Below are 15406 nucleotides of genomic sequence, written 5' to 3'. Positions count from 1 at the left end.
AACAAACAAAAAACAACTTCCCCCAATGAAACAGAATGTTCTGGGTGTATTTCAATACAGTTATTTTCTCCTCTCCAGGCAGGAAGCATGAGGAGTTATCCTCTGACCTTCATTCTGAGAACAGGACACGGTCCTGGATGTAAAATACATGAAAAAGAGCATGGGGCCCCTCTGACTGGCCCCCTGGAGTTGTCACACTCTGATTTCCCCACACTGAGCCTCCTGCTGGCCTCAGGGACCTGTTAAATCTGCCTGCCCCCAGGGTTCTTACAAAAGCAGGTTCTGCCTTGGGAGCTGTGACTCTCCAAGCCTGCCCGCTGTTCCCTTTGCAACCTCTCTGGGTTGGAAGCAGCTTTCCCCCTCAGTCTTCTGGGATCTAAGAAGAGCAGTGGGTTTGCAGCTCCCTCAGATTTGGTGTTATTTTCAGGACAGGAGGAAGAACTTCTGAGCTCCACACGAGCTGGACCAGAGGCTGGAATCCTCCCTTCCTCTGCCACCGTGCAATCAGTGGCTGTGGTTCTAGCCGAGTTTCTGAAGATGTGGACTTAAACACACATATCCCAGCCCTCACAGGAGCACACAGTCCCATAAATCCCCCTAGTTTCCACTGGTAACTATGGAGCCGATGGGGACACGGGTTTCGGGACCACAGAGGCCTGACTGCACGACTTGCTCCGTGGCCTATTTACGTGGTTGCTCCGGGCCTTGTCTGAAGTGGCTTGTTTACCACACCTGGTACGTGGGAAACACAAAATAAGTACTAGAACCTTCACTTTTTCTCCCTCCAGGGCCTTCAAACGTAGAAAGTAATAAGTGAACTCAGACAGCCTAGTCACCACAATGAGGTCCGTCCAGCCTGGCTCTCCTGAGTGATGGGCACTGACTTGCACCTTAACTCGGAACAGTAGGAGAACTGCCTTCCTCTAACTGGGCCTCTCCCCACACCAGGCACGCCCGCAGCTCAGACGGGGCCAGCTCCCCAACTGAGGTGTGTGCTGGTGGCTTCAGTGTGACCTGGCCCTGCCGGGACATGAACCTGCAGTGAGTGAGGTGGAGGGTCGGGTGGAGGGGGGTCCCTTCTGGGGTGGCAGGGGGCCCGGTAGCACCCCTCCCAGCCTGGTGCCTGGGGCTCCCTAACACCTCCTACAGCTCCTGGGTTGGCTCCGGTCCTGGCCACTCCACACACCCTCCCAGTATCTTTTCATTATGTCCCTTTTCTGCTTTTATCAGCGAGAAGTGGCTTCTGTTGCTTGTTCAGTGAAACAGTACATCGGGAAACCAGACTACTTCTAACATCAGTAAAATACCAACCTCGGTCAGCTCGCCGGGCAGACCGTGCAGCACAAAGGCCTGAACAGGGCTGTGCGAACGGCTTACGTGAAGGGTCCTCAGCATCTGTCTTCAGAGATACAGAAGCTGATGGTTCAGGTAAAACCTCAGGGTGGGATTGAGGAATCCAAAGCTGGTTGGTTTCAAAGGCTAACTGGTCAGACCAGACCCCTGAGCTGTGGTCAGAAGCCTGGCTCAACGTCACGCAGACTCAGCGCCCTAAGTGCCGGGTGGGGCTGGTGCTGTTCCCTTTGCAGGCTCTCGTTGGGGATTCACTGTAGCCCCTTAAATACAGCAGAAATTCCAGCCCCATTAGCCCCCACCCTGAGTGTTCCATGACACAAATCCCGGGAGTGTTTAATTTTCATCTTTGTTTAGGAGGATGAAGGTGGTTCAAGAGAAGACATAAATTCACACTTAGTGACACAAGGTCACAGCCAGTACTTCCTCCATGGAGAGCTATGTGCTCCCACAGTGGTGGCTGGGGGCTGGGCAGAGACCCTCTGCTGGTCCCAGAGGGACTCGCTCATCTGGCCACAACTCATGGGTTGGACAGAAGATCCAGAGGGTGACAGAGCATCTTTCCTGGGAATTTGGAACTGACACATAGAAATCAAGTTCACTCATCTGGAGTTTGGCGGAGGGGAGGGGCGGTGGTTGGAAATCAAATGAAACCAGAGCATGAGAGAAACTTAGAAGTGAAAGAGCGAGAGACAGAGAGACTGAGCTTGTGAGAGCAAATAGTCAGAAAGAAGGCAAACAATCAGGGGACAGAAGAATTCCAGCTCCTGACTGTGTAGTCTGTCCCAGCCCATCAATGACCCCGTAAGATGTTTAAAAACATTCCAGTTTTGCAGATTAGGAAACAGGCTGAAAGAGGTGGGGGCTGGGTTTGGGTGCACAGTTAATTCAATTGCCACTGGACCCCACACTTCCCATTGCCTGAAGGCACCCTAATCCTCACTGGGACCCCTGTGGTCCCCTGACAGCCCAGCACCCTGATCAAAGGGACCCTGCGGGAGTGGGAACCCCTCTTGAGTGTGGAGAGTTCCCTGCCCCGAGATGCCATGCATCAGCAAGCTCCCGCTCACCCCAGGTTAACATCAGCCCAGCTGTACAGTCTCCCAACCCGCTTCCCTCCCTGCCAGGCACCCCCATCCTTACCACCGAGTGTACTGCAGGAATTCAGGCACAGGGATGCCCAAATCAACACGAGCCCATCGGCTATAGAAAAAGCAGACTCCCAGGCCCACCTGGGTTGCGAGGGGACAGAAGGTGTCCTCAACTTTCATGTGTCTAAGACAATCTTCTTCAGCTGGAGGTTCTAGAGAAAAATAAAAGGTCCAAAACATAGTTCGGTGAGGAATTCCTCCAAGGACCTGACTCCAGTGTCTACAACCATGTGTACCTACCCCCGGAATTGGGGTGAAGGTGGATTATTGATCAGCACAACCCCTGGTGGCCCAGCTCCTTGGCTTGGCTGCCCAGAGGGGGCTGGGGGAATGGGTAAGGCCAGGGCACTCAGGAAAAGCACAGAGGACCTGACCTCTCCCTTCTGCACTCGTAAACCCTTCCCCAAATCTCAAGGCATTGGACAGAGATCCGCCACAATAATGAGATGCTCCCATCTCTTCACTCACTCCTGTCGGTTCACTTACATGCTGAGCATCCACTGGGTCCCAGGACAAGACACATAGGATGGCTGATGGGACAGGCTTGGTCCTTCCCCCTGGAACCTGTTCAATCTGATCAAAGAATGATCACTTATAAAGAGTTTCTCAAAATTATACAGAGACCAAAGACCAAGTGCAGAGTGAACCAAATTTAAAAATATATATGAAGATCCCCCAGTCTCCCCGCCTAAGGTTAACAGCATAAAGCAAAAAGTTCTTGCCTTTAATCAGCAGGGAAGTTGTCACCCCCTCTCAGGTGGAAAGGAGAGTTATTCTTTGAGCACGTCACAGAAGTGCTCCATCGGATTGGACCAGGGCATCTACATTCATTCAGCAAATGTGTATAAGCTCCTACTACATACGGGAATCTCCTAACTAGACCGTTCCCAAGGCTCTCGGGCTTTATCAGTCAACAAAATAGACATGACTCCCCATCACTGGGGGCTCAGAATTTTAGCAGAGGAAACAGGCAGCATGTTGGGGTAGCAAGAGTTTGGATAAATTTTTAAAAAAGAGTGATATGAGCAAACTCGGGTGATGGCGGTGGGGTGGGAGGCAGGCAGGAGAGAATAAGGCAATCCTGGCAGATCTCACGGAGTAATGAACTTGAAGCAGAATAGATCCGGAGGAAGAAGGAAGAGCCGGAGCCAGAGGCCCCCAGAGTGAGGGGGAGAGTGTGGGCAGAGAGGCAGAGCACGCCGGGTCCTGAGGCCTTTGTGACGACTTTGGCTCCTAATGACATGGTGACCCGTTTAGTGAGTTTTGAGGGGAGGGGTGATGTAGTCCAACTTATGCTTTTGTGTTTGTGTTTTTTGGGGGGAAGTAATTTATTTATTTTAATGAATGTGCTGGTGATTGAACCCAGGATCTCAAGCATGCTAAGCATGCGCCCTACCACTGAGCAACACCCACCACCCCCAATGTATGTTTTTACAGGCTCCCTCTGACTCTGTGTGGATGAGAGATTGTAGGAAAGCAAAGATGGAAACAGAAGGCTATTGGTATCCAGGAAAGGCTGAAGGTGGCTCTTAGGAGGGCGGGGAGCAGAGAGCAGGTATTTAATTAAGACAGAATATCCAGAATTTTCTAACAAGCTGGATTTGCTGTCTGTGAGTGTAAAAGAAAGAGAGAGAAAGGACATGGTTCCAACATCTGGGCCTGGACAATGGGAGGGATGTCCTCTCCGGATGGGAAAGGGGATGGGAAAAGGTGGGGCTGAGCAGGTGGAAAGGGGCTGGTATCAGCTCAGTTCTTCAATGTCATGGTTAAGGGGTGTGTTACATATTGCCACAGAAGTGCCTAATAGGTAGAGGAATCTGTTTTCTTTTTCTTTTTAACATTTAAAAAATATAATTAAACATATTAATTGTATTATGTGAATGATTTGGGAATTTTGTTTCATGCCAAGTTATATGTTATATATAGCCAAATGGAGCATATATCAAAAAGGGGAGAAATGAGGGCTTTCACATAAACTGACTGTCCGTAACGTAGGTAAAATTTCAATAAAACCAGTCTTCAGGGCAAAAACCTCATCTCGGTGTTACATAAAAATAAATGAAAAACGACTATGTTGATGTACCATTATTTCATGTTACATAATAGCCCCAAACTAACAGTGTTTAACTATGAGGCTTGTAGAAATACTATTCGCTTTATTCACATAAATACAGAAGTGCAGAAATGTTCTAAGGTAGAATTAGCATCTTAGTGGAAATAATACATATTTGAGCATTTTACATGATATATATGTACTGATTCAAAATTTGGAAAAGTAATTTCATAGTAGAACATATGTATGAATGTGAAAGCAAGATGAATGAAAGGAAAAGAATGTGATGTGAGTCTCAGGGATAAAGGCTCAGATGGAAAGGGGAAATCAGGGAATTTTGGAGAAATCGAGAAATTGATGGCATGCCAATTTCCAAGGCTGGGTTGCTTCCACCAAAGGAATAGCAGAGAGAGAGAGGAGAGGCCCAGGAACCCACCCTGGGGAACACCCACAGTATATGTTTGGAAAAAACAGGAGACATTGGCAAAGGACCAGCCAGCAGGCCAAAAGCAGAAACAGACAGAGAGATGGGCTGGGGGTTGAGTGAAGCAGGAACACGGGGTAGGAGGGATGGAAGAGCTGGGTCAAATGCTGCCGAGGGGCCAAGCATGATGAGGAGTCAAAATTGACCACTATATTTAGCAACATGGGGTCACTGATGGCCTTGACAGGGCAGTTTCCATAGAGCGAGGGATCAGGCGAAAAGCCAGAATGGGTGTAAAAGGGGATGGCTCAAGAGAAGATGCAGACAGTGAGTTTAAACAACTCCTTAAAGATTTGCTGCAAAGACACAGGGTGGCAATTGGTGGGGGTGAATTAGGGTCAAGGAGTGCTGTTGGTTTAAGAGGATGGACGTTTATATACTGATGGTGCCAACTAGCAGGAGAACAAAATAGATGAGGCAGTGAAAGAGAGGATGGTTTTGGGAGTGACAACCCAGAGAAGATGGGAGGGATGGGGCCTCGGGGACTTTTGGAGGAACTGGCTTTCGATGCCACTTTTAATAAGCGGTGGGGCACCGAGAGTGAGGTCACAGACATCAGAAGGCGAGCGGATGTGCTGGGAGTTGCTTGTGAAATTTCTCTTCTGTTGGCTTGTTTGCTTGTTCAAAGTAGAAAACTAACCTTACCAGCTGAGGAACAAGGAGGAAGAAAGAGTTACTGGAGCCATGAGCAGAAGATAAGAAAGAGCCTTCCAGGGAGAATGGGACAGTAAAAAGGGCAGGGGGAGGCGGGGGAGTGAGCTCCCAGAAAGTTACATTTTCTCTTTGACGTCCCCAAATGTGTGACGTGTTATTACCCTTCCTGCTGTCTACAAAATAAAAATTAATTATGGTTCAGAGGAAATGCTATTTCATTCTAAGAGGCTGCCTGTTTCTCAGGAATGGTCATCTTAAACTGCAAATATTACAAACAATGTTGAAAAGATGAACCTGTGTACCTAAAATCCCCTATTTTCTATTAATCTGTTTACTACTTAGTTCCCCTATCAATAACACATAACAAATACTGCCATGATGGAGGTACACCGATGCTTAAAAGGAAATGAGATCTGTATCCTTTTGCTAAATTCCATGGCTTCCTTAATATGCAGTTCCACTTGGAATTTAGGAATGTCTGGTATAAGAAGTGAGAAACAGTTTGAGAAAATCCCGGCTCAGAATTATACATCACAACCACATCTCACAAGTATATACAGCCGTAAAAAAGTTTAAAAGCAAAACTCCGTAACTACTCTTAAAGACCTTTGCAAACCTGGGCCTGCCAAGATGTTTCCAAACTGGAAAGGAACTCCAATCTCTTGCCTGGTACCGGACCAGAGGCTGGCCAGCCTTTTCTGTAAAAGCAAGAGAGTAAATATTTTCAGTTTTGCAGATCATTTTGTTGTAACCATGCAGGTAGGCAATAAGAAAGCTAAGAGCACTGGGAGATAGGAAACAAACGGGCATGCCCACACTCTCCCTTCCACTCAGGGCAGCTTCTCTGTGGTGGGGAGCTTTGCCACAATCACTTGCTTCTTTTTTCCATTGGTTTCTTTGTTTCCACCTTACTGCTCGAGCTCAGAACTTCAGGTGGGCCTGGTCCTTCAGCATCCATGCAGAGAAGGCTGAGCGGGGTTGGGAACCCCACCTGATGGAGAAGAGAGATTACTGGGAGGGACATTGTGGAGGCCACCATGACACGAGACAATCACACCTTCCGGGTTGAAAGGGAACGAAGACAAGGGAAGGACACAGTAGTGGGACCCCTAGGTCGCCTGCCAGGCTTGTTCTCCCTCCACGGCAACCATGGGGGCCTGGGGGGTGTTGGGCTTCAGCTACGGTGATTAGGATGAAGGGACTCAATATAAAGGACCCTCCAACTCCTCACTAGGTTCCAAACGCAGCCCCTCTAAGTCCACCCTCTGAGTTTCTGGAACTCTGCTGGAAGAATACATGAGCAGGCCAGAACCAGAGCCCAAGCCAAACATGACAGGGGTCTCGTGGGGCTGTAACCCCATGCTCAGTGGTCGGGGACTCCTTGCAAATCTGCAGAAATCCCTGTTCCACCTCATTCCTGGGAGAAACCCCAGATCTCCTCCTGCTCTGTCTGTTCTTCTCTTGAGGCTATTGTCCTGGAGGGATGCTGAGTCATTGAACCTGGTCCTCCAAACGTACATAAGCAGCCTGTTCAATAAAACAAATTATGCACTTTTTCACATTTGCCAGTTTTTTGATTCCAGAAAGGCTGTGGGACTCATTCTCACAGTCTCCTGTGCCCCCACCACATGGTGGCCCTCTGCTCATGTAAACACGATTTCCCACAACTGCACCCTGCCTCCCAGCTTGTCAGAGGGGAGTGTCCCACAAAGACACAGGTGTTTGTGAGGATCCTGTCCCCCAGCAGAAAACCTGCTCCTGGAGCCACGGTCAGGGATCTGGCCTCCTAAGCCGCTCAGCTCTAATTCAAAGCCTAAAGTGGGGGCCCCGAACATTGCTGAATGACTTTCTGAATCACCTGGACTGGAGGGGACTGATTTTCTTTCCAGGAATGGAGGTAGCGCAGCCTCCATTTTCAGGGCTGACCTTGACGATGGATCTAGTTCCCCCGACTGCAACACAGGAAGGAGTGGCCCTTCCATCCCACAGGTTGGAGACCCAACCCAAGGGAGTACTGAAGCAGTGCATTGCTGCCAGGTCCAGCATCCCTGCAGAGTGGCCTCTGCCCTTGAATGACCCCCTTCCCAGGGCCTTTCTTGCCCGGACACCACCACACCCCAGGCTGTGCCAGAGCTCTGGGGCTCTGCGTGTCCAGGGCACACAGGTGGCACCTGAGCCAGGTGTCCCCTGGGCCTCAAGGGAGAGAGGTCTGCTTCTGCATCAGGGGAAGGTGACCCCACAAGGCTGGCAGGACACTCTCAATATGGACCTCCAGGAGCCCTGGGAGCAGTTTCCCTGCAGGTGTTAAGAGCCATCATCAGGAGGGCAGGCCCCTCTTTGTGCAGACCATCCAGCAGTGCTGGGCCCACGTGCTGACCTCAGAAATCTACATGCCCCCACGACTCCCCAGGCAACCTCACAACTTCGTCACTTGGTGACCTGGGTACCACGAGCTCCTTAGCCATCCCATGAGGGTGGTCCTTGCAGGCATGGTCTCCAGGTTCTCCCGTTGAGAAATCCCCCTGGGTTTCTGTGGTCACAGAGCAGACACCAGAAGATTCTAGTCCTGCAGTGACCCCCACAGCAGTCAGCTCCCCTGTGCATGTCCAGGGACAAATGACAGCAATTTATTGCCAGGAACCGTGATTCCATACTAAGTTCAGGATCCTGGTAACTCACTCTGCACCCCAAAAAGCTTCCATGAGAAATGTGTGTATTGGGATGTCTGTGCCCCTAGAAGAGCTGTTCCTGAGGGTTCCTGGGACCCTCCAGCCCCTCTCAAGGTTCTCAGATCCTGGGTCTAAATTTCTATCTGCCTCTTTTGGTGTACGGCCACCTGTGTCTCGTGGTCACGGGTCACTTTATTGCATGACTTGGCATGTTCTTAGTGCTCGTCCTCCACCCCTGCACTAGACTCCCAAGATGTTCCCACTGACCCTTGGCTCCCTGGGTGGCTCAGGGGGCCCTAAGTCTGCACCCTTCACTCTCCTCCTCTACCCCCACCTCTGGGGCCACCCCTAGGTGGACTTGGAGGTGTTTGTAAATGAGTCTTACACAAGGACATATCTGGACAAAGCAGGACCCCACCCCCGGAAAACTCACCTGCTCCCTTCTCAGAAGAGGACCCCACAGCCCCACATTGCCTCCCAGGGGTCTACTCAGGACACAGTCCCCCAGTTCTGGGCAAGGTGTCTCCCTGGAATCCTTGCTTCCAGGAAGAGTCTCTCTGTCCTTCTTCAGAGTTTAGAGGTGTTCCCATGTCCCTGACCACCAAGATGCCCAGCACAGTCCCTTCAGTGACCTGGAGAGACAAGGAACTTATGTGGCCACAGGTCTCACAGGACACACCTGCTGGGACCCCAGGCTAAAGGGCTGTCCTTCTGCCTTCTCAGGTGTGGCTCCCGTGGTATCTTTTTGCAGGGGGCCCAAACGGGGAGTGTGGCCCAAAGCAGTTCATGGGGCTCTCTGGGCAGGGAAGACTTGGGCCAGGTGGCCTTGCCTGGTTTCCCTGCTGGGCCACTCTGAAAACCCCCGCTCCTCTGGCTGTGGCTGGAGGCCCCTCAAACCTCAGGGCGGGGCTCTTTCTCTCAGCCTCCACTGACTCCAAAGCCACGCTGGTGCTGGCGAGGGGAAAGAGCTTTCTTGCCTTCTTTTGGCCAAGTTGCCACAGGTGGATGCTGCGGGGAGCTGGAGAGAGAGGTAGCACTTGCTCAGATGTGAGTGGTTAAGCAATTTGACACCCTGTCAACTAGCCTTAAACATTGGAATGAGGTCTTTCCCGGTAAAGCTGGAAGTTACTTTCAGTAACTTGTCTAAAGATTTCTTTTTTTTTTCCACTTAAAGACTCATAAAACCTCTCCCAGGTCATTCCTGGTATGGACCATTATCCAGGGATCAATCAGGAAATGCAGGAGGAGAGGGGTGGGGGTGGGGGAGAGGGGAGGTTAGATCAGAGCCCACGGAGAGGAGATGCCCCTCCCAGGAGCCTCACACTGGGCAGTGGCTTCTGGCATCCAGCTCTCCTGTTCTCAGGCCCATTCCATCTGCGGGGTTTTCCAAAAACATAATGGTGGAAGGGCCATGGAGGACACCTAGAACTTCCAGAATAGACAGGGGGAGCAGAGTTACCATGCTGGCCCTGGGTTTGGAGACAGACCTGCAGTGGAGACCACAGGCTTCTGAGAAGCCAGTTTCGAAATAAAGGCAGTATGCACTGGAATACCCGGCTCGAGAGAGTGCTTCATCATAGACATGTAATTTACATAGTTCTCACCACTAAATTCTGTGTTCCCAACACGCTACATGAATGACGGCTTCAACACACATTCATTTCTGAGATGTGAAAAAGTGTAGAGCCGCTCTTTCATCCTGCATAATGGGCATGGCTACACTTAAGAACACTTACCAAGATTTCTCAGCAAGAGCCAATTTCGAAATAAAGGCAGTTTGTGCAGGAAAACCCTGTTGGAGTGAGGGCTTCCCCATACACATGTAAGTTATAGAGTTCCCCTCACCATGAAACGCTGTTCCCAACATGCTACATGCATGAAGGCTTCGACACACATTCAGTTCTAAGCTGTTAGCATGTGGAGAGCCGCTCTTTCATTCAGCACAAAAGGCATGGTTACACCCAGGAAGATTTACCCAGATTTCTCAGCTGCTTCCTTCAGCCAGATTCAAAATAAAGGCAGTTTGTGCTGGGAAAGCCTGTTGGAGCGTGTTCAGAGCTGTTTCGGGCTCTGTCCCAGCTGGAGGGTGCAAAGCCCAACCTCCAGAAAGAGGGACCAGGACCCCACCCGCCAGGTGGTGTTGCCTTTGTAGGGGAACAGTGATCTTTGGGTAAGATATATTGCGGCTCTCTCTAAAAACTGCTTTGACTTAAGTTTGCATCCTAGTCACCAGTTCCAGGACAACAGAAAAGGCATACCCTACATCCCTTTGCACTCAACTCTTCCCAAAAGAGCAAATATTTGTCCATGAAAATACCAGCTGCTCTTCTAAGGCCCACTAAATACCCAGCAGTGTGGGCGGTGCACTCTTGATCAGGGACAGGAGGAGAGGGAACAGCGGTCCTCCTGCAGGCTTGGCCTGGTGTGGCAGCTGCGCTGTGGGTGCGTGGTGGGGAGGGAATGCAGGGAATCCTGTTTGAGGGGCCTCTGTGCACGCCTGCATTATAGTCTGAGGTTTCATACAAAGGCTCCAGGCATCCTAACTGGTTAGATACAGCCCCCACCCTTGGGCTGGAACCACCAGGAGATAAGTACCTGTAACAGGGACGGTGCCTGGTGTGGGGAGAGGTCATGGGACACTCCGGGGGCAGGGGCGGTGGTGCTGGGGAAGGCAGGGGATGCAGTGAAGGGTGGAGGGAGCAGGGTCCTTTGCTTGGGGGTGCGAGTTCTTTGGGAGACCACAGGGAATGGCACACATCATCCCCACCCTATACCCCAAATTCCTAGCCCCGCCAACACAGGGGCTGCTCTGCACCCTCTCAACGTGGCTCTCCTGTAAGACCGCACCCAACCAGGCATCTGGCACCCTGCCCTACCTCCCCTCTTGGGACAGATCCCGTCTTCTTGGAAACTGCCTAGCAGCGCGTATTCAAGGCCGGCAGCCGGCCTGGCGGATCTGCACTTCAGGTGCCCTACCTGGCCAGACGTGCCTGCCTGGGCTCAGTCCTCTATCTTGCCCACAGGTAGCCTGGGTCCACTTCCGGTGCAAGCGGAGGCCGCGGAGCCCAGGCTGAGCCCCGCACACAGACAGGTGAGGGTGCCCCCGCCCCGCTGCCCCGCCGCCGCGCCCACTGTTGGCAGCATTGCCCCAGCCTCCGGCCGGTGCCACCTGCAGCTGAGGACCTCCGCGCGGCCCCGCCCGCCCCGGCCCCGCCCAGCTGCCCCATAAGCCTCCCCCCACCCCCGTCCTGGCCGCGCCCTTGCTCCCATTGGCTCCGAAAGTTCTGCCCTTGCACGTCTAGCCTCGGGAGGACGCAGACGCAAGCGCTAGGGGAGGGCCCCGCGGCGTTGCCATGGATAAAGACGCCGCGCTCCTCGCGGGCTGGCGTGCGCTTCTGGGGCAGGCAGCGGGCTCCGGAAGTGTGCAGCTGCCCGGGGCCATGGCGGTGTTTGCTGCTGGGGATGGCGGCTTGCTTGGCCGGGCCACTAGTTCTGGCCGCGTCAGTCGGCGGCCGACATCCTTTCTGGGGCGGCGTCTCACAGACGGTAAACGTACGGCAGCGCCGTTGGCGGGGCCAGTGGACATGGACCGGGGTGGGATCCGGGTTGGTGTGGCGGCCGGGGAGGGCTGAGGTCATGATGGCAGCCCTTCTTGGTGAAACAATAAAATGAATAGCCATTTTCACAAGACCTCTGAGTAAATCTACTAGGGAACTTCATCCTGGACTGAGGAAGAGGACTGGGGAGGAGGGGGCATTCATGGGCACAGAGAACCATGGGCCACCTGTCCCACGATGGACTTTAGACTCACCCTCACCCTTCAGGAACTACTAAATACACACAGACAGAGTGCTATGGACAAGATTTTTTTTTTTAAACAAATCCCTGAATCCCTAGCAGGTCTTGTTTCTACCCATACACAAATGGCTTATGTGCATAATGTTTCACAAAAGCCTTAAAATATTATCACCCCAACTTGACACATCAAGAAACTGAGGTAGAGAAGTTTATCACATTCTACAAGATTAGAGAGAGGCCACGTCAGACACCGTATTTAAATCCAAGCCCCTGCTCCAGTGCTCACACTAGAAAGTGTGACATACTGCCCCTTTCCTGCCCTCTCCCTGCAATCAATCTCTGAAGAGTCTTTTCTGTGTCACCTGGAATCACAATCACATTCATTTTCCACAAAGAGCTATGTCACTCCTTGGAGGACTTTTCAAAATCTAAAGGGTTGGTTTGAGAGGAGAGATTTGCATTTTCTGTTTCTCAAAGGAAACATGGCTTTAAAAGAAACTGAAAAGTAGTTATCTAGTCTAAGCCCTCATTGTGCAGAGAAAAAACCGGAGGCTCAGAAGAGATGAGGAAAGGGCCTTATTAACAAATATTGCCTCAGTGCAGCACCAAGCCAGACCTGGCACTTCTAGGGGAGGATCTGGAAGGCCCAGGAGAATGAGTGTTAGAAAACAGAAAGAGAAGAAGCATACAAGGCCCCGTCTCTTCACCACCATAACATGAATTTCCACCAAATTACCCAGAATGGGTGCAGCCAATATTAAGTTTGTCAAAAGAGGTTATAGAATTCTCAACCATAGTGGAAATTCCAACATTTACTGTGCTTTTTTCCCAGTTCAAGCATCAATTCAGTGGGCACTCTGTACCAGGGACTACACGAGGCCTGGGGTTCTCCCAAATACAGATCTCTATTACCACGTGTGCAAACCACATTAAGGCCACCAGAAGAAAAGCGCCCACAGATAAGATGGAATTACTGAAACTGAAAGCAGCAAAAGAGCATATATTACTAGGAAAAACGGTGCTCCTAGTAATGGACACATGGACATAGAATGCAAACTGTGTTTAGCAGGCAGGAAAGGGGGGATTAACAGATACAAATTAGTAAATATAAAATAAATGACAAGGGCCTGCTATATAACACAGGGAACTATATTCAATTTCTTGTAGTGATTTATACTAAAAACAATCTAAAACATATATATATACATATGCATATGTTTATAACTGAATCTCTGCTGCACACTTGAAAATAACATTGTAAATTGACTACACTTAAATAAAAAATAATTTTAAAAAATAAGTAAAAATAAATGCAACGCCATTAAGAAAAAATAAAAGAACTCTCTAATCCCCTTAACTGTAGGTGGTCGAGAAATCTAGCTGCAAACACCAAGTCCACTGGATCACTCCAGCACTGGCTGTCACTCTTTCTGACCATCAGAGAGTCACTTGCTTCACTGAGGTTACTTTTCTCTTCTGTGAAAGGCTACAGTTGCAACTAACGATGTATAGAATCTCATCATTCACAAGCCCAAAAAGTAGTGAGAACTTCACATGGGCCAGGCTCTGGTCAGATGAAAAGATAGGGTCCCAGATATATTCATGGGTAGAAGAAGTTTATGCCATAAAGGTATAAATTCTTCCTGTTTTGATAGACAGATTCATTTCAATTCTGGTTAGAATTCCTACCAGATTTTTCTTGGAATATAACAAGTTAATTTATGGTCAGGAATAGCCAAGAAATTTCTTTAGAACCACCACTTGGGAGGGGTGGATAGGTCATTCATTTCCACTGCTCTTTCTGAAGTGATGAAAACGTTCTGGAATAATAATGGGTGCACCACTGTGAATATGCAAAAAGCTGCTGAATTGTACCATTTAAATGGATGGAATTCATGGTTTGTGAACTATATCACAATAAAACTGTCCTATGAAAATTATTTCTTGACAATTATTTTTCAGTTTATACACCAGTCTGTCCCACAATTTAAGAAAAACAAAAAACCTTAACAAGCCAAACTCTGCCAGGAGCACTTTAGGACTGCAATATCCCTGGGTCTCCAAGGCCTCTGGTGGTGCTGTTCCTGTTAACGCACAATAGCTGGGCTGGGCTAGTTAGGGACTGTAACTATCTTTTGAAAATCGAGGATCACTCCTTTCACCCTGGGAGAGGGAAGGAAGGAGGATGTCACAGCCTCATGCCTTCAGCACATTTTTAACAGAACCAAGCCCTGCTTTCACCACTGCAATCCCTCTCACTATAAAAACACGTGACATCAACAAGCACCGCCATCATAACACCTGAAAGTGTTCAAGGTACTTACCTGAGGCAGAAACATGGAGGGGGGAGACAGAACCTCGCTTAGCAGTGACGCTCCCTTTTCCCGACTCCACCAGGAGAAGCTGGGCGTTAGAGCCGGAGGCTTTCAGCCCAGGTAGCAGCGCCCACGCCACAGAGCTGGTCCTCAGGGAGCGGGAAAGGGAGAGCAGGGCAGCCCCGGGGTCGCGGGGCAGGGAAAGCGGGGAGGGGGACGCGGGCTGCAGCCTCGCTCGGAGGACAGCCCCAGCCCCAGTCCCAGGCGCCCGCCCCCGTCCGGGTCCGCAGACCCCGCCCGCCCGGGACACAGCCCGCCCAGGGGCGGGGACGGGCCGCCGGACGAGAAGAGGAAGCCCGGGAGGAGAGGACTAGCGGGAGGGAGAGGGGAAGGGGACGCCAGCCGCGGACTGAGGGGATCCCGGCTGGGTGAGAGATGGCAGGTGCACACCAGGCCCTGGACACTGTGGCCGGGACGCCGGGGCAGGTGGCGCTGGCAGAGGGGTCTGGCCTGAGCAATTCATCTGAACACGGGCTGACTAGCGCCCTTGGGGTCTGTGACAGGCGGACCGCCCTCCCGCAGCCGCCTGACCCCTTTCCCAGGAGCCCCCCACCTTGCACTTCCACAGTCAGAGGCCCCGACCCCAGGCAGGAACCAAAGGCCTACCGGGCGATGTAGTTGAGAAGCCTTTGGGCCCGATCCCCGGCTCGGATATGGAGCTCCCAACCAGCGGACCACTTGGCACTGACTGCGCATGCGCAGGAGGGCCAGCGATCCTCTCTGGGTTCTGTGAGAGAAGGTGGGACAGCGAGGGAGGGAGAAGATGGGAGCGGGTGGAGAGGACGGGAAAATTGGAGGGATACAGATGGACAGGATGAGCAGAGAGAAGGAAGGGATCTGGAGAAGGGAGGGTCTTAGAGGAGTTGGAGAAA

General features: G+C 51.1%; 1 protein-coding gene across 1 annotated transcript in view; it reads right to left on the bottom strand.

Annotated features, from left to right (window-relative positions):
* Window positions 1-1327: 1327 nt before the first annotated feature.
* The window catches only part of LOC140695133 (uncharacterized), a 74821-nt gene continuing 60742 nt past the window's right edge, over window positions 1328-15406 (bottom strand). The window contains exons 7-14 of the mRNA XM_072958030.1: window positions 9192-9369; window positions 8795-8993; window positions 7103-7219; window positions 6509-6683; window positions 6309-6390; window positions 2988-3074; window positions 2494-2653; window positions 1328-1613 (exon numbers count right to left, since the gene is read on the bottom strand). Of these exons, the coding sequence (XP_072814131.1) occupies window positions 8847-8993; window positions 9192-9369 (325 nt within the window). The 3' untranslated portion in view covers window positions 1328-1613; window positions 2494-2653; window positions 2988-3074; ... (2 more) ...; window positions 7103-7219; window positions 8795-8846. The remainder of the gene's footprint in view (window positions 1614-2493; window positions 2654-2987; window positions 3075-6308; window positions 6391-6508; window positions 6684-7102; window positions 7220-8794; window positions 8994-9191; window positions 9370-15406) is intronic.

This window comes from Vicugna pacos, unplaced genomic scaffold, assembly GCF_048564905.1.
Source record: "Vicugna pacos unplaced genomic scaffold, VicPac4 scaffold_151, whole genome shotgun sequence".
Lineage (NCBI taxonomy): Eukaryota > Metazoa > Chordata > Mammalia > Artiodactyla > Camelidae > Vicugna > Vicugna pacos.
Note: the sequence above shows the minus strand (reverse complement) of the source record. Positions and strands in the feature narration are given on the sequence as shown.